Genomic DNA, 14,551 nt, shown 5'->3' with positions numbered 1-14,551 from the left:
CCATTCTCCAAGTACGTGGTTGAGGGAATATTGAACGAGCTGTTCACATCCTACATTAGGCCTAGAGTTGAATATACGTTCCTCGGGTTTGGTCACCTCTCTAAGAAGGAGAAAGTGCGAACAGGGAAGGTCTAGAGGAGGAATAAAGTCGCCTCTCTTAACAGAAGCAAACAGCGCTGACACAGAAGGTATAAAGGCGGGAACAAAACTGGTTACCAGAATTGAGAAAGCTGAGTTACAGTGAGTGTTTAAGAGGCCATCATGCGTCCACCATGTAAGAGAGTTGAGTAAGGAGTGACCTAATCACATGAGTGAACACTTCTCAAAAAGATGCAATGTTATGACGACCAGAGGACATACCATGAAATCAAGGTGAAAAAAACTTTGTGGGAAAAGATTAAAGATAATAAATAAGTATTTTATCGTAGTTAGGTCTTCTGAACGTTACCCAAATGGCGGGTCCTGACGCCATCATCCACGGACGAGGGCGCAACGCGTCCCACCAACGCGACATCAAGCCTTCGAATCCCGGCGCCCCCAGACAGCCAGGTCTCTCCTGGGACGCACACAAGACGCAGTTTGTATTTGTTTTTTTTTGTTTTTTGGGGGGAAACGGTAAAGACAAGACCCTTGACGGCGATGGAGTTTTGGCGAAGCAGGTGTTTCAGAGAGAGAGAGAGAGAGAGAGAGAGAGAGAGAGAGAGAGAGAGAGAGAGAGAGAGAGCCAGCCAGCCCCAATCCCCCACAAAACCCGGCGCGACCAATCACCGCAGAATTGTACCCCAGCTACGCCTGTTAGCGGCTCTGCTGTACCAGTCGGTGTCATCAAAGTGTCAAGTGGCAGGCAGGAGCCATTACCCAATTAGTGGCACTTACCATCACACCCACCCCCACCCACCCTGCTGCTGCTACTGACACCCTCCCTCCCTCCCTCCATGACCTGTGTGTTTGGCCCTCCGTCGAACACACACACACACACACACACACACACACACACACACACCTCAGAGCCCAGCTGGTCTCTCCCCATTACAGGTTACTTACCCGCCTTTGCCTCTCCATTTCGTCCACAATCTCGCTCACTGAGTATGATATTGTGCCGTACAACACACGTCTGTATTCGGGCACCTTACGTCACTGGATGTCGTGCAATTACACCAATCGGGCGATACTGGGCGATCGTGTGGTGAATTCGCCGCCGTGGAAATAAAATTCCAAGTCTCTGAGAATATTGAGATTCACTCGTTAAGGATATTCGGTCTTTGCTAATCTTGCGATTTACTCAGACAAATGTATTCTGGTCCTTAGGTTTATTCAGCAATGAATTTATTTTTGTTTCCATCTATTTATCGATAAACTACTTGACCTTGTAGGTACTGTAGGCGGTTAGGTCAATGGCGAGGCCATGCTCACATACGCACGGGTCGTACCCTCGTGCTCAAGGGTCGTACCGTTGTGCTCAAGGGTCGTACCGTTATGCTCAAGGATCGTACCATCGTGCTCAAGGGTCGCACCGTCGTGCTCAAGGATCGTACCATCGAGCTCAAGGATCGTACCATCGTGCTCAAGGATCGTACCGTCGTGCTCAAGGGTCGTACCGTCGTGCTCAAGGATCATACCGTCGTGCTCAAGGATCGTACCATCGTGCTCAAGGGTTGTACCATCGCGCTCAAGGGTCGCACCGTCGTGCTCAAGGATCGTACCGTCGAGCTCAAGGATCGTACCATCGTGCTCAAGGATCGTACCGTCGTGCTCAAGGGTCGTACCGTCGTGCTCAATCTTTGTTTCCAAAACACCAATCTTCTTCTATAGTTCTTCGTCCCCAAAATCTCTTGTGGAAACACACCACGCCCCATAGCATTTCAGACCTCACCGTGGGTACGGGGTTACAAAGTCGTTACACAGGTGGAGGCCAATACAGCGGGTACAGGAGAGGGTTTCAAACCCGGCTCGTACGTAGTAGAGCTGCTCCTACCTCTCTGGCCCAAGACATCCAACAATGGCCACAGACTAGAAAACTCAGATTTATGGTCTGGAGATGTGTCGAGCGCGGTTACGTTCGGTAATGCGAGGAGGGAGAGAGAGAGAGAGAGAGAGAGAGAGAGAGAGAGAGAGAGAGAGAGAGAGAGAGAGAGAGAGAGAGAGAGAGAGAGAGAGAGTGAGTGTGGTTTAAAACGATGAGGGCGATTGTGAGAGGCTGGTGGTGGTGTGGTGTGGTGTGAGGGGCGTGTGGTGTGTGTGTGTGTGTGTGGTGGGGAGGCGGGGGAGGTGGAGGAGGAGGAGGAGGGTGATAGATATTGTGTGTCGTGTCTCGTCGTCTTGGGCGCAACGGCTTGACGCAGGCGTGAACGCAGAGAGAGAGAGAGAGAGAGAGAGAGAGAGAGAGAGAGAGAGAGAGAGAGAGAGAGAGAGAGAGAGAGAGATGTAGGAAGGGAGTGATGACAGTGGGGATATTTTTGATACGTACACACACACACACACACACACACACACACACACACACACACACACACACACACACACCTTAAATGTACACACTATTCAGGGTGAGAGAAAAAATGGCGAAAGGTCAAAGGTTAGAATATCAAATTAAAGAAAATAACCCAATAAAGTTGCTTGACCTTCCTTGTCACACGCCATGTCTACGTATATACATGATCGTATATATACACTGGTATATCTTTAACGGTTAGGGCCGGGTTCGAATCCTGGACGCCCACAGGTATAGCGTTATCACATAAACTAGTATAAAACCTCTTTGAGGTCAAACTGCCATTGAAGGGTCGCCACCTTTGACGAGGCTTGATCATCGTCAGTTGAGAGAGAAAAGTACAATCCCCTCAAGAGCTTCTCGTTTCAAAGGGGGTCCAACCTTACCCTGAACCTGAGTGGAGCACACACAACCTTGACGCTTGCAGGAGCCCCTGGACGAGGGTAGGGTGGAGTCCTTGGGGTTGGGCTCAGGGAATCATTTCACTAAGGGGTCAGTAATAATAATAATAATAATAATGATAATAATAATAATAATGATAATAAATCAATAATAATAATAATAATAATAATAATATCAATAATAATAATAATAATAATGATAATAATAATAATAATAAATCAATAATAATAATAATAATAATAATAATAATAATAATGATAATAATAATAACAATAATAATAATAATAATACCTCATTAACGTGGGAAACGGCGATCAAGTATAGAAAAACATACTATACTTTTCCATCATACCATTCCATACGACGACCTATCACAGCATAGCGAGGCCACATAACATACTATAGTTACAAAAACCGAAATGGAAAAAAAAAAACTATAATACGTCAAGTACGCAAATATAAGCCTTGTTCGCCACGACCAGAGAGCCGACATTAGCTTCCCAATCTTCGCATCTGCAGTTACCAAACCAGCTGTTGATTTTGGTCTTCCTCGGGACAACGACCACTCCAGAACTGCTGTGGAGTGACCAATTGGCGGCAATGAGATAACTACCACTTGATTGTCCCGGCCAAGTTAGCAGCGTAATTATACTGACGGAGTTTGGCTTCACTGTGTAGTAGTGTGAGTGGGCGTGACGTCACGAGCACTTAGTTCCCTCCAGCCAGGCAGGCATAGATAGACTTCGTATCACTATCTATCGTCATTCTATCTATTTTCCTATTATATGAGGTGGATTGCATTTAATAAAGTGTCCTGAAATCACTTATATATATACACATCCTCAACCCACGTCCATTTGTGTAAAAGTGAGATAAGGTCTACACTTATAACTCACTTTACACTTATAAAAGTGTATCTTGGGGGGGGGGAAACATTGTCACTTTTCAAACTTTTGTAAGTTGGTCACGTGTGGACAACTTCTCCAGTTTGCGTCTTTCGTCAAGAAATGATTCCTGTACCAGTGCCTCACAGACTGGATTCGAACCCATGCATTTCGCTCTTATACTCCTTTCTCGTACATGCATACGTCACCTTTAGTGAAAGAAATATAGTATTTTTTCCAGTTTTACCTCAATAACTTTTTTTTTCTTAAATAATGGTAGATATTTCTAAGACGGAACGATAGAACCCCATTTTCAAAATGGGTTTACATTTAGTTTTTGTATAAACTGCGTGTGTGATCATAAACACTCAAAGGATACGTCACAAGAAAGTAAACAGAAAAATAACAAATCAAATGACTTTTTACATCTGAATACCTTAATTAAACTCATTATGATACAATTACAATATTAGCATAATTCTCCTGAGGTGCTACTCACCCAAAACCAGAATTACGACAGTCTAATAAAAAAAAAATGTTGACATTTACGAAGATCTTCCTCTCCAATCATCATATCAGTTCCCCTCGAGTAGGCAAACTTTGCCTAGTGTGCGAAAGACTACCCATTACAACCACATTCTTTAGCATTTCCTACCAACGCATCCTCTTTTTTTTCCTATCATGAACTAAACAGTTTATGGGTTTCGAACAAAGCGTGGAATGATGTGTTGCCGACTTAGTGATACCCAATAGAAAGCCTCAGATTATTATGTTCCTAGTCGAGCGCGCGCCCCGAGTCCTCCTGTCTTATGACCGGGGCTTGACCTCTTGGTCGTGACCTGGGCTGGTGTAACGCGAGTCGAGTTGGAAAGCCGAGGGCCACGCGACCAAAGGAAAACAATCGTGTTTTTAAAAAGGGTGTTGGCGGTGGCAGACGACTGTCCGTTAACGTCTGCCATTCTTTTGTCTTAAACTCGGAATTTTTACTTCAAGTTTTTTAATGAGGTTGAGCCTCACTTTTTTTTATTAGTTTAGGATGAAAATTACGAAGGCTCACTGAGTTAGCAAGATATAAAATGAGAGGGAATGCATAATAGACACACTAATACATAATAGTAGTATTTATATCAATTTATTTATTATACATAAACGCTGTTTCCCGCGTCAGCGAGGTGGCGCCAGAAAACAGACGAAGAATGGCCCATCCACTCATACACACACACACACACACACACACACACACACACACACACACTTTGCTTTGAATCCTTGTTAACATCCTATCAGCCATTCACGTGATCGACAAAAAATTTCTTCCACACAAATACATCCACACGAAGAAAAATAAATCCTTGGCCCTAACAAGAAGGAACACCTGGTTGTGGTGACCCGTGACGTCACCATAGGGTCACCTGTGGGTGCGACCCACTCCAGCCAGACCAAGCACCAGCCAACATGGCTGACTTTATTACCTTGTTTACACCTTACGTGTATACCTTACACTGGTACCAGGGGTCGTCCTCTAACCCCGCAGCCTAGTAATGCCTCCCTGATGATAGTCTGGTGCACTAAACTGTTTGGTCTGCTGGGTTTACGTGTTGTGAAACTTGGCACGCTTCTTGCACACCTGGTAAAGACGCTTTCCATGTGAGTTGAATAGGTGTAGACGCCCTCCCAGAACCAGGTATATCTGCCAGGAACAGGTTGAAGGGACGCGGGCCCCTGATATGTACACCACAATCTCCAATATTAAGTAATATAGGAATTACTTGTCTGCTCTTCTACGCACACTGATGTTGACACAACAGCAACCCAGACTGGCAGAGACCAGAGACTCGTCTCGTTCCCTTCAGTTCTGAAAGCAATCTCAACCCAACTGATCATCTCTGTAGCATCGGGGGATGATTTCTATAATGATCTAAGACGTGCAGAGACTCCGTGGCTACACGAGGGAATCCTCTTGGTAAAGAAAATCACTATGTACCGAACACTTTTTATCTCTGAGGGGTTCAAGATGGAATCAAATTCAGCGCTTGAGAGAAATTTCTAAACATAAGAATATACATATATACACGGATATATTCCTTTTCGCATTACTTCCCTGCAGAGTTTAATAGCTTTATTAGAAGATAAAACAACTTACATCAATAGATTACAAGAAATGGAAGAGAACATAATGAAATGAAGAGCGAGGATAAGTATAGGAAATGTCTCTTTACATCTTACTCTTGTGATACACTCCTCTCTACTACGGACGAGCAGTCGTCCGAGGGCACCTCGGCCAACCTAAAGTATCCCTCACACTTACTGCGGGTGCGGTAGACATGCCTCTCCTGAAGAAGGTTAACCAGAGCACAGTCCCCGTTTCAGCTACGGGAGAAAATTGCGTTCGACAGTCCTCCGCAGGAAGTGGAAACATTGAAGTAATAGCGAGAAAGGAGGATCATGGCGTGAGATTCATAAAGGAACAGGGCGTGGGATGGGTACTGCTTCATAAAGGAAGACGGTGTGCGATGGTGACGGCTTCATAAAGAACATTCAGTTCAGTTCGAAACTTCGTCAATGTCAAATTTTAAACGCCAAACAATTGAACAGAGGTCTTAACTGTACCAACATTTCCAGGTTTGTATTTCTCGTGTCCATAGGCACTTAAATCACTGTCGAATCTACTAAGCAAATGATACATGGTAAATGGTCATTCCCCTATTACCCTCTGTCGAATCTACTAAGCAAATGTTAAATGGTAAATGGTCATTCCCCTTGACTATTCATCCGTAATTACCTCCCACTACAGTAAGTTCTTCACTGACTGCCTACTACCACTGGTTCGTATCGCTGTTGCCCAGCCACTAGTCTGTGCTTACTGTTCTCCACTTGCAGAGGCGGCACGGTCTGTGGCGTTACCGGACCCCACCTGCTCGGGGTTATGCCCCGGGCAATGAGTCGCCGTTGGCGGGGCTGTATCACCATCAGTTGACGGACTAGTCCAGTCTTGTCAGAGAACGCCTCGCTTACAAGGAGTATATCCTGTCCCTGCTACTGAGTGTAGCGCAGCCTTGGAACTGCAGGAGCCCTTGGAAAAAAAAAAAGGGGGTCTAGGGGGTAATAACAGGATCCTTTAAGATGGAGGTCCTGGGGTAATTGATCAATTAGTTGAAACTGTTACGCTATGGGGTGTTTTTTTCATCCTTATTACCCACAAGTATGGGTTCGGATCCCCATTATTTATTATAAGGTCGTATCCCTATTGACCACTAGTGTAGGTTCGTAATCCTATTATCCATTAGCATAGGTTCCTATCCTACTCCCCATTCGTACACGTTTGCACATATGTTACCAACTAGTATTGGTTCGTTCTTTTGTTTTCTAATACGTAAGCTGAGACGGCACGGACGACTGAACGCCGTAATCAAGGCCATCCCATTGACGCTAAATGTATATATTTATCCCAACCTAATCCAGGTACCCCATTTATCGACGATCCCCAGGGGGGGAGGATGAACAGCTGGGTTGACTGAGGGCTGACTGCCGCGACAAGGATTGGAACTTATGCGGGCTCGACCCTATTACCCAATGGTAAAGTTTAGTACCATTTACCACTTGGATTGTACTCCTACTGCCCACTCTTACGTCGTCCACGAAACGAATCATTTTTTTTCTTCAGCATAGGATAGAATTTCTTGATGTAAAACTCCCATTACAACCTACTGTGGTCAGAAACAACCATTATTATGTATATGACTTTCTGACCCATCATGGACCGATCCTCCTCCTGCCCGTGCGTGGCGGAACCACATCGCATCGCCTTTGACGACGGTGATCACAAAAGATTATAACGAAAACAAATTGGGATTAAACTGGAAGTGTTTGCCTTCAACATACAATCCGGTTGATCTTGAATGGCGAATGTAAATATCGGGTTAAGCTTCATGGCTCGAGGGGGCCCCCGAGCGAGCGAAGGCTGCACGACTCACGCTCCCAATTCGGGGGTCTGTTGCCAACTCCCAGCCCTTGTAAGGACCTGCCTGTAAGCCCCCCCGAAGGTGTACACCTGACTTACCTGCCGTAGAAATCACAGCCGTTGGAGTCGGCGCAGGTCTTGGCCGGTGTGGCGATGAGTACCCAGAGGAAGAATAGCCACAGCTTGGTGAGCGACAGGGACCATCTCACGCTCGTCTTTCTGCCTCTGATGCTGGTTGGATGCAAGGCTGGGTGGTGGGCGGGCACCATCCCTCCTCCTGCCGCCCCTCCGCCGTCGCTAGGACACTGCTGGGGCACCCTCTCCCCCGTCAGAAGTGCCATGTCCCCGGACACTGTGGCTCTCGGCCGCATCGTCCACTTGGCTAAATGACCCGTATGGCTACGCTACAACGGCCATGTGTTTCATTATCCAGTTTCTGCACTAATGCCATCGTCTTTCTTTTTTTTTTTTTCGGGTTGGGGGAAGAGAGGAGAGGAGAGGGTGTGGAGGATTCCTCGCGACTTCAAGGGGTATTTCAAAGTGAGGAAGAAATTATTCACGACACTTTTGTTTCCATAAACTCGTACCCCTTCACGAATGAAGGAACTACGGTCATACACTCGCTTCACGACACCATCATGGCCACCAGAGCTGTCCGTAAATCCTCGACTGACAACCAGTATTATTACGTGGGAGAAAAAAAAAGGGCAACCAGGTTCCACGGCGGGACCACAAGACGCACAACCTCTCCCTGCCTGGGCAAGAGACCAACTAACAAGTGGATGTCCGTGAGTGCGGGCGGGTCGGAGGTCCGCGGGCGCGCGGCCCAGCGGTCGAGCCCAGACGACGCCCGGGCATCAAGTCGCCCCAGGCCCTAACACGGGACCAACTCGGGAATTTTTCCCCCCGTATTGAGAATGGTGTTTAAAACACTCCCTCCCTCTGGAGAACACGATGGCCTTGTCTGAATGTGGTGTCGGGGTTCTTCTCCACAATGAAATGAAGTAATTGTCGTGAATAATCTTAGAGAAAAAGCAATAGTTCTTGCTCAAAGCAGCACGCGTGGAGATGCACTGTGGTTTATGATAGAGTCAAACCCCTCTCGCTCAGGGACCTGCTGCGGCTCCTCACTGCCGCTCTTGTCTGAATTCATCTCGTCTCCACTTGTTTATTTATCATCTCGATAGAATTGGTGTTTAAAGTCAAACGTCAGAATAATGGTCAGTTTGGTCCGTTAATATTAATGTAGAATACATTAATCATATATCGATCGTTGAATTGATATTATACTCACTTGTTTCACGTTTGATACACAGGGATGGATTAATTAGACATTTATTAATAGAACGTACCGAGAAATCGCGCATTGAACGTTCGTAAGGAATATTATTTTAAAGTAAAATTGCAGATGGAGGAGTGGTCGTACGGCCGGCAGCGCGGGGTGGAGGGTGGGCGGGCGGCGCGCGTCTTCCCAGGGTGTTGTCGTGTGTCTCTCGGCCAGAATTAATTATTATTCTTTTCATTACAGTCTCTTTGTTCCTTGCCGCATCAAGCCTTTTTTTCACATTTCATTAATGGAAATAAGTAGCCAGCTACAATTAATGCCTTGTTGCGGAGGTCAATAGTCCACAGCATCCATAGACAAAAGCCAAGATAAGGTCTAAAGGAAAATATTCGTTCATGGGCCACTGGTAGCAGCAACAGGTGGAAGGAAGGTCCCATATCCGGCCACAGTAATGCTGGGGTCGTTGCTGCACAGTGGTTGCTTGGCATTCTGGACATACCTGTTCGTTAGCCAGTTTTTTTTTTTTTTGGAGACTAGTGACTGTATACCACAGCAGTACATACTGTAACGTGTACACAAACACCTCTCTCTCTCTCTCTCTCTCTCTCTCTCTCTCTCTCTCTCTCTCTCTATATATATATATATATATATATATATATATATATATATATATATATATATATATATATATCTTATTATTTCATGTGTGGCGGGGTGGCGACGCAAATGAATGAGGGCAGACAGTATGAATTATGTACATGTGTATATATGTCTGTGTGTATATGTGTGTATACGTTGAGATGTATAGGTATGTATATGTGCGTGTGTGGACGTGTATGTATATACATGTGTATGTGGGTGGGTTGGGCATTCTTTCGTCTGTTTCCTTGCGTTACCTCGCAAACGCGGGAGACACCGACATGCGGGAGACAGTGACAAATTATATGATATGATATAATATGATATATCTTTCCTTGCTGCTGATTGTAGCGCAGCCTTGAAAGCGAATGGAGTCCCGTAAAAGGGTCTAGGCCCATGTCATATATCCCGCACATCGGTTGTCGGGTGTACAAGGTTAGACAAGTGGCTCCGTTACCGACAGTTTCATCTGAGTGTCACATCCGGCCGGGGTGACAGGCCATAAAATTCTTCCTTATCCGACGACCTGTTACCCGTAATTATCCACATCCGGATCCCATCACCAAGACGTTGTAATTAACCCAGTTATCCGACTAGAGATATTCGAAGTGACCCAGTATTGTGAATAAATGAACGTAAACTGTTCGTTTGATTGGATAATTGATACATTTTTGTGAATTATATGCAGTCATGCTAATTTCGTCTATCGAGGTTCGATTATATTTATCTGGGATATAATAATTTACATGTTCATTATTCTTCGACATTGATGTCTTTATTTATGAATATCAACATTCTATTATATCTATTTACAATATAATAATTAATATGTTCATTATTCTTCGACACAGATGTCTTTATTTAAGCATACCAACAAATTGCTTCCATTTATCCTCTCCACCAATTTCTAATTTTTTTTTTTTTTTTTTAAAAATATTTCCAAATTCGTATGATCATAGATTTTCAACACTGTTCATTTTCACTGTACCCAAGAACCCCATTGTCAGGAGCCAGTTTTTTGCAAGGGGGGAAATTTAAAGTTTTCCCCCATTTAAAATTGTAAGGGAAGAAAAAGAAATACTAATATCATTTAAAGAAATTTTGGGTTTAATTAAACGATCCTTTTAAACGGATAATTTGTCCCTGTGGTTAGCAGGGAAAACGATACGGGCTGGCGCTTACTGAAATTAAATTTTGCGGAGCTTTATGGCGATAAATACAATTTAAAAAGCTGTACCCGCCAACCAAAAGGGCCTCGATTAAACCCACTAACCCCTATCAGTTCTGTACCAAACCCAATAAAAACACCAAAAAACCAGTTTTTGGCGTCAAAAAACGGCTCAGGGGGAATAAGAAAACACCCCCCCAACACACACACAAAAACACACCCCAAACCACACACACACACACACACACTAAAAATTTATTTACCAAAAACAATTTTAAAAAAAATTTATATAAATTAAAAATAAAAAATTTTAAAAATATTATAAAAAAAATATATTTTATATATTTTTAAAAATCTTTCTTTTTTTCTTTCAAACTATTCGCCTTTCCCCCCGCGTTAGCAAAATTTACCCGTTAAGAACAGAGGACGGGCCCTTTTGGGGGAAAAACCCTCCCCCTGGCCCCCTTCTCTGTTCCTTTTTTGGGAAAAATTAAAAAAAAAAGGGGAGAGGGGGGGTTTTTAAACCCCCGCCCCCTTTCCCCCTTTTAGTCGCCTTCTACAACGGGGGAATACGGGGAAAAGAATTTTTTTTTTCCCCTATCCCCGGGAAAAAAAATTATAAAAATATTTATAAAAAATATATTAAAAATATTTATAAAAAAATAGGGGGTGATCAAAAATTTTTGGGGTAGGGGGAAATTCCCTTGTTTTTCAGGGAAAAAAAAACCTTTTGGGTTCCCAAGGGGTGGGGGTTAATAAATAAGGGGGGGAAGGGGGAGGGGGAATTTATAAAAAGGGGGTTTTGGGGAGGGTTACAAGGATGGGGATATTTTTCGGGGGGTTTCTTATGAAGGGGGAAGGGATTTTCCCGGGGAAAGGACTTGGGAATTAGGGGGGAAACCCCCGTTATCAAGGAAAAGGGAGGGGGAGTTACGGGAAAATTACGGGGGTTGGGGGAAGGGTTCCCGGGGTTTTAGGAAGGGAAAAAGGGAAGGGGGGGGTTTTCCAAACCCCCCCCCTTTTTAGGTTCGGGGGAAGGAAGGGGAATACGGGGAAAAACCCTTTTACCCCCGGGGAAAGGGGGGAAGGGTACGTGGGTGAGGTCGGGGAGGGGAGGGGTACGGGGTTTGGAGGTCAGGGGGGGGAGGAAAGGGGGTTGAGGTAAAGGGGGGAAGGAGGGTACGGGGGGTTGAGGTCGGGGAGGAGGGGGGTTTACGGGGTTTGAGGTACAGGGAGGAGGAGGGTAGGGTGGGGGGAAGGGTAAAGGGGGGAGGGTAGGGTGGTTGATTTACGGGGAGGAGGGGGGGTACGGGGTGAGGGCAGGGGGAGAGGATAGGGGGTTGGGGAAGGGGGGGGGAGGGAAACTTTGGTTGGGGTTACAGGGAGAGGGGGGTAGTTTTGGGGTTTAAAAGGGAGGAGGAGGGTACTTTGGGTGGGGTTAAAAAGGGAGGGGAGGGGGACGGGGGTTGGGGTCAGGGGGGAGGGGGGTACGTGGGGGGGAGGTCAGGGGGGAGGAGGATACGGGGGGTTGAGTACAGGGGAGGGGGAGAGTAGGGGGTTTGGGGTACAGGGAGGAGGGGGGTTTACTGGGGGTGATGCGGGGGGAAGGGGGAGGGGTGGGTTACGGGGGGGAAGGTCCCTGGGGGGGGAGGGGGGGAAGTACGGGGTTTGGGGTTCAGGGGAGGAGGTAAAATACATACTTGGGTAAGGACAGGGGGGTTTTTGGGGGCGCATTTGGGTTTGCCGTCAGTGAGTCGTGTGGTATAGCTCAGGCTGGGTGAGGAAGTATCGGGAGGGGCGTTTTGGGTGGGGGCGGGGGGTGAGGCGTTTGGGGGGGGCGGGGGCTTTTTGAGGGCTGGCGGGGTTGGTGGAGGAGCGGGTGGGCCTGGGGGGTCAGAGGCCCACAGGGAAAGGGGGAGGCCCCGGTCAGGGCTTTTCCGTTTGGCGGGGGCTATCAAAGGGGCCCCAAAACCCCCTTTGCCAGGGGCCGCGGGGCGTGGGTCGGGGGGGGCTTTCGTGGGGGGGGGGGCAAGGGGAGGGGTTTTTGGGGGGGGAAGGGGCTTTGGGTAAAGGGGGGGAAAGAATGTGCCCGGGGGGTTGTGGGGGGGAAGGAAAGGGGGGGGAGGAGGGGGGGAAAGGGGGCAAGGGTGCAGGAAAAGAATGTGGGAGATTAATGTAGGGAGGGTCTCTCTCTCTCTCCCCCTCTCCCCTCTCTCTCCTCTCCCCTCTCTCCCCCCTTTTCCCCTCTCTTTTTTTCTCTCTCTCTCTCTCTGGGTGGGGGGTTGGCTGGAAAGTATGGTCCCCCCGGGGAACTTTGGCCTGGTTGAATCTGGTTGGGGTTTTGTTTGGTGAACTTAGTTGGGGTTGGAATAGACCCGCACGATGGAAAAAGGGTTCGCGGTTGTTTGGTGGACAAGGTTGACGGGGATGTGATTCTTCGGTGGGTACTACCAGCGTCTGGTATGGTTGTTTAGTGGTGGTCATTCTTTAGAGGAAAGGGGTTTAAAAACAGTTGTTGGGAAAACATAACAAATTTTGATGCCCCAAAAATAAAGTTATCTGAAAGGGGACGTCCCCTTGAAAAAAGTCTACCCCTGTATAAAAAGGATGTTTAAGAAAAAAAAATTCGGTTTCCACTTATGAGCCCCTCTTAGAGTTTGGGAGCCCAAAAGGGGGAGGTTTTAATACGGTCAAATCCTCGTGTAAATGGCCTCGACACACAATCTATGGGAAGCAGCAGGCAGGCGCGGGGGTTTAAAGGGGCCCCGGTGGCGATTGGGGGTAACTTGGGGGAAAATAAAGGTTTCATTGGGGGGTGAGATATTTGGTTTGATGGGAAATAGGAGAAATGGAGATTGAATGATCCTAGACGAAAAGGAAAACCAAATGAGATTTTGTGTCAAAGAGAAAAAAAAAACCCCTTTAAACATCTTCACACGAGGCTAAGAAAAAATTCATTTTATATATATAAAATTTTTTTAAATAAAATAAAAAATATAAAAATTTATAATATATATATATAAAAATTTATAAAATTTTATATATTATTAAAAAAAAACGTGACTCCAAAAAAATATAAAATCCAAATGAGGGGTTTAAATGAAAATTTTCCCTTATCTAAACCCAACCTTTTTAATGGCCTGAAAAATGAGAAGAAAATTTTTGTCACAAAATTTTCATGTCGACATGAGGTCAAGAACAGACACATACATCCATAAAAGTGTCCCTCACAAAAAAAAAAAAAAAACGCGGGCAAACAAAATCATAAAATTTCGGGAAACAACCACACCCCAAATTCCCTCACCCCAGTAATTTTAAAATTGAATGGCATATAAAAAGGGACACCCCCCCCCCCACCCCTCACCCCGGTTTTAAGCCCAAGGGGAAATTCCTTTTTGCCCCCATCCTACGTCTGTTTTTTCCTAAGAGTCTGCAAGATCCCTCACTCCCAGCTGTGCCCTCCAAAGAAAACCACCCCCCCCCCCGGGAACTCCCAAAAATCCCACAACCCCCCGCCCCCTCCCCTCCAGGACACCCACCCCTCCCAAGGAAACCCCCAAAGCCCCCCAACTTTCCGCCCCTCCCCCGCAAAACCCCCAAAACCCCTCCCAAGGAATTTCCCAAATTTCCCACAACCCCCCGTCCCTCCAGTCAACACTCCCAGGAACCCGCCCCGCTGCCAACAAGCGGCGGGGCCCCGACCCCTTTCCTTTTTCCTCTC

At 46.2% G+C, this 14,551-nt stretch overlaps 1 protein-coding gene across 1 annotated transcript in view; it reads right to left on the bottom strand.

Annotated features, from left to right (window-relative positions):
* The window catches only part of LOC139759797 (meteorin-like protein), a 141,836-nt gene extending 133,031 nt beyond the window's left edge, over positions 1-8,805 (bottom strand). The window contains exon 1 of the mRNA XM_071682264.1: positions 7,838-8,805. Within this exon, the coding sequence (XP_071538365.1) occupies positions 7,838-8,109 (272 nt within the window). The 5' untranslated portion in view covers positions 8,110-8,805. The remainder of the gene's footprint in view (positions 1-7,837) is intronic.
* Positions 8,806-14,551: the final 5,746 nt, after the last annotated feature.

The sequence above is a fragment of the Panulirus ornatus genome, chromosome 34, assembly GCF_036320965.1.
Source record: "Panulirus ornatus isolate Po-2019 chromosome 34, ASM3632096v1, whole genome shotgun sequence".
In the NCBI taxonomy this organism is placed as follows: Eukaryota; Metazoa; Arthropoda; class Malacostraca; order Decapoda; family Palinuridae; genus Panulirus; species Panulirus ornatus.
Note: the sequence above shows the minus strand (reverse complement) of the source record. Positions and strands in the feature narration are given on the sequence as shown.